Here is a 3,735-nt window from a genome sequence, read left to right as displayed (position 1 = left end):
CACTTCACCTCTCAAGATACAGTGTATAACTGCTTTACAATAAAGACAGCATCAATAGCACTCTACAACTTTTTATCTGCCATCTGTTTCTTAGTTTTATCCCCGTAGTGGCAGCCCATAAACAGAGGGATTGATTTTACCAGATAACAGTTTCTTGTTCACATGACTTGATTGTAATACCCAGATACCGACTTGTGAGCTGCACTGAGCTCCTCATTTGCATTCCTACTGAGTAAAAACATGCTGAGGATATTGCCCTTAAGCTTTCCTGATGTATACATGTCCCAAGAGGCATGGCAATAATGCAGTAAGTCAATCATTACAGATGGTTGGACAAAAAGATCAAAGAGATCCCGTTCTCCACTTTTGTCCAACCACTGATCCCTCGAAGCCTCTCCAGCATCCAGAATATCTAAGCTGAGTGGTGACAATCCTGCTCTACTGGTAACAATATGTCAGGGCTTCCAGTAGCAGTGAAGCATTGGGAATACAAATGTGTGTAGACAGTTGACATTGTGTTGACAGAGCTTATACATAACACAGAACCAGATTACTTCATCATAGTTCATGCAGTTGTGTCCTAAAGAAGAAAATTTTCTTCTACACAAAGTTACCAAACCGAATATGGAATTGTAGCTATCGTGTAATTATCCTAATTATAGCGGTTCCTAATAGAATCTCTGAAGACGACATCCCCAACTACAGTGAAGTTTTGTGTGACTGACCTAACACTCTGGGCTTCTGGGTCAACACAGCTACTACATGTACCTTGGAGGCCCTGTGTCCTGAGAGAAATACTGATATCTGCCCCAGACTTCTCACCTGAGTAGAACCTCATTCTCAGAGGTGGCATCAATGGCTGCAGCTGTCTCGTTCCTTTCTACAAAAGCCAGGAATTCGTTGGAGTCAAGCTTGCCATTGCTGTTCTTGTCGAAGGACTGGAAGTACTGCTGGGTGACGTCATCAAAGCCCACTCCCTGTAACACCATAAATACACAGGTCATACATAGCAGCATTCATCTTCAAATTAGATATTCAATACTTTTATATATCACAAATACTATTTCATATTACTATGGATGCCATAACCTTTCAGCTCTATACAACAAAAATTTCAGAGAAAGGCATACTTTCCCTTCTTTTCTGGAAATATTTCTCTTCCAAAAGAAAAGAATTGTCTTTCTACAAACAAATGGCCTGGACCAAAGAGGCACTACCAGTATTTAATGAAGACAAGTGGTTCTCCAGAGCTTCATCCAAGCATGAGAATGCTTGTCTGATAGAGAATTTTGACCACTGCAAATGGAAATACTCATCTATCCACTATACTATCCTGGGGACTGGCTGGCTTCATCTAAAAATAGCTGTCGGAAGTAATTTTTGTGATACACATCAAACTGCTTCTACAAAATTGATTTGGATATCATAGTCATTACAGCGGATTTCTGTAAGCTCTATGAAATGGGTTAATCATGGTACAAGAGGCATTGGACGAATACAAATTAATCAACCCAAGAAGATTCAATCAGTGAAGCCGGACAGTTTGGTTTGGAAGATTGATTGTACAATCCGTCCATGGAATTGTTTGTCCTTGGACTCCTCCATAGATCTACAAATCCAGGCAAAATTATGAGTTATCCTAAATGAAACCTACATCTACAATCACAGGGTTATGGCAAGGGTGGATGTGGGGAGACAGTTATAAGCACGGCAGACAATCAAGTGAATGGCCCGTCATGGACCATACGTCAGTCACCAGTAACCATACCTCCACTTTTGTAAGCAAACTATCACTCCTTATTGGTAGAGTCACATCCCTTCACCTAATCTCTCAGAGCCTTATTCAACTTGTTTCATTGCTATTCCAACAAAATTGACTCTCTCCCTATTCCTCAATCAAGATGATGGTTCATTTGTTAGTCCATTTCCCGGGCTATACATTGTACCTTAATTCCTATGCTTATCTTAACTGAAAATTTGGAGCTCTTATATAGCAAAATGCCACATGTAGTTGACATTAGTCTGCCAGTGATTTCTCTCTTCTTTACATTACATAATCCTCTGCATTTGTTGCAGACCTTTTTAATGGCATTTCTGCTCTCTAACTCTAAGGTTAGTTATCTAGTGACATAGATAGTCCACAGGCATGCCTACACTGTGTCAGGTCCGAACTACCGGCATGCCTCTGTAAGATTTGACTGATTGTTCAAACCACTGAAGGCCCTTCAAACATCCTCCTCAGCACATTAAACCACAAGGGGAATATCCCAGCAGACTTATTCTGACACCTTTACAATGCAAGCTTCTCTTACGAGCCAACCTTCCCTGATGCCTTGCCTATTCATGGTTGGCAGCTAAAGATTTCTTCTCACATTAAGGCAGGAGATGTCGATACATGTCTTCTCAGGCAGATAAGTCCCTTTCACAGTGGTTGCACACATATAGATGGCTACTGACTTTTCTCAATATCTTACAATGAAGCACTCCGTCAATATGATAACTATCAGTCTCCTCCTTGGGGAAAAATGTGAACATATTTGCAGAAGAAGATTCTTTCAAGACAAAAAAATGCAGCAGGAATACTTGACGACCACAAAATACTAATTGCAGTGGTTGACAGATGCAAATGAATGTTGATGGGAAAATGGCTTTCAAAAGGTAAAAAATGTTCTAAGAACTGGTAAAAGGCTATTTACACAGTTCATGATATAAGAGAGATGAGGTTTGAGAGTAGACATGAACAAGAGGGGGTGTATTCTAGCTGTTAGATTTTTAATTCTCCACATGGAACAATGGCAAAACTTCTACGGCACACTGTATGACCTGAAGGGTATGTCTTGTCCATGGCGACATGGAGGTTTGACACATGAAGACACACCTGACCTTACTGGTCATCTGTCAGCATGTAATGCATGCATTATCATCTTTCAGGAAGAAATACTGCCATCAAAATTCCAGAGGGAAGCCAGACTAAAAATGCTTCTTAATGCTTCTTGCCCTTCACCTTTTTACTTTTAGAATTCAATCAATATCCATCACGCTAGCAAGTTTTGTGTCGAGATCTGCTTATTTCCATTTCACAGACCATACCACAGGATAGAACCTTTCTAACTTATTGTTTAAACTTTTGTACATTACAAACATAACAGTACATATTGATTTGTTTTCCTTGTTTTTGCTTGCAGTTACACCTTCTCCAAGAGAAGGTTGCATCTTGACCTTCCTTCACATTACATCAAAGGATGCTACTGTGGTTACTTTGCAGAAATCCCCAACTGTGATGTGAGGAATGATAGAGCAAATACCTTCAGTGATAACTGCAAGCCTATATGTGAGTTACTGCATGGTGGGATCATAAATCATCAAAATGAAACCTCCTTTTCTCATCTCGAACAAAAACATTGCCATTACAGTTCAATCTTAACTTATGCCTTACACTGCAATAGAAATTTTATCAAATAGGACGTCTGCTACATAATGCATAGAGCATTTGTGGACATTCCTCACTTTTATATATGAAGTTAGTGAGTCATTTGATTTGATTTATTAGCCAAATACAAGCTAACATCGTGTCAAAGTTAGCACAGAATGCTGCCATTTTTGTACATTTACACGCACGCACGCACGCACGCACGCATGTACACATACACTGACAATTTGTAAACACATATTATCATTATTTCAATATTCTCAGCATTTCAATATTGCGTAGTATATCACATAATTACATACTGT

At 39.5% G+C, this 3,735-nt stretch overlaps 1 protein-coding gene across 1 annotated transcript in view; it reads right to left on the bottom strand.

The window, feature by feature from the left end:
- LOC118415767 (follistatin-related protein 1-like) overlaps positions 1-3,735 on the bottom strand; it is a gene marked incomplete in the record, with an annotated part of 20,581 nt that overhangs the window by 4,197 nt on the left and 12,649 nt on the right. The window contains 1 exon segment of the mRNA XM_035820575.1: positions 823-977. Within this exon segment, the coding sequence (XP_035676468.1) occupies positions 823-977 (155 nt within the window).

This window comes from Branchiostoma floridae, chromosome 1, assembly GCF_000003815.2.
Source record: "Branchiostoma floridae strain S238N-H82 chromosome 1, Bfl_VNyyK, whole genome shotgun sequence".
NCBI lineage: Eukaryota > Metazoa > Chordata > Leptocardii > Amphioxiformes > Branchiostomatidae > Branchiostoma > Branchiostoma floridae.
Note: the sequence above shows the minus strand (reverse complement) of the source record. Positions and strands in the feature narration are given on the sequence as shown.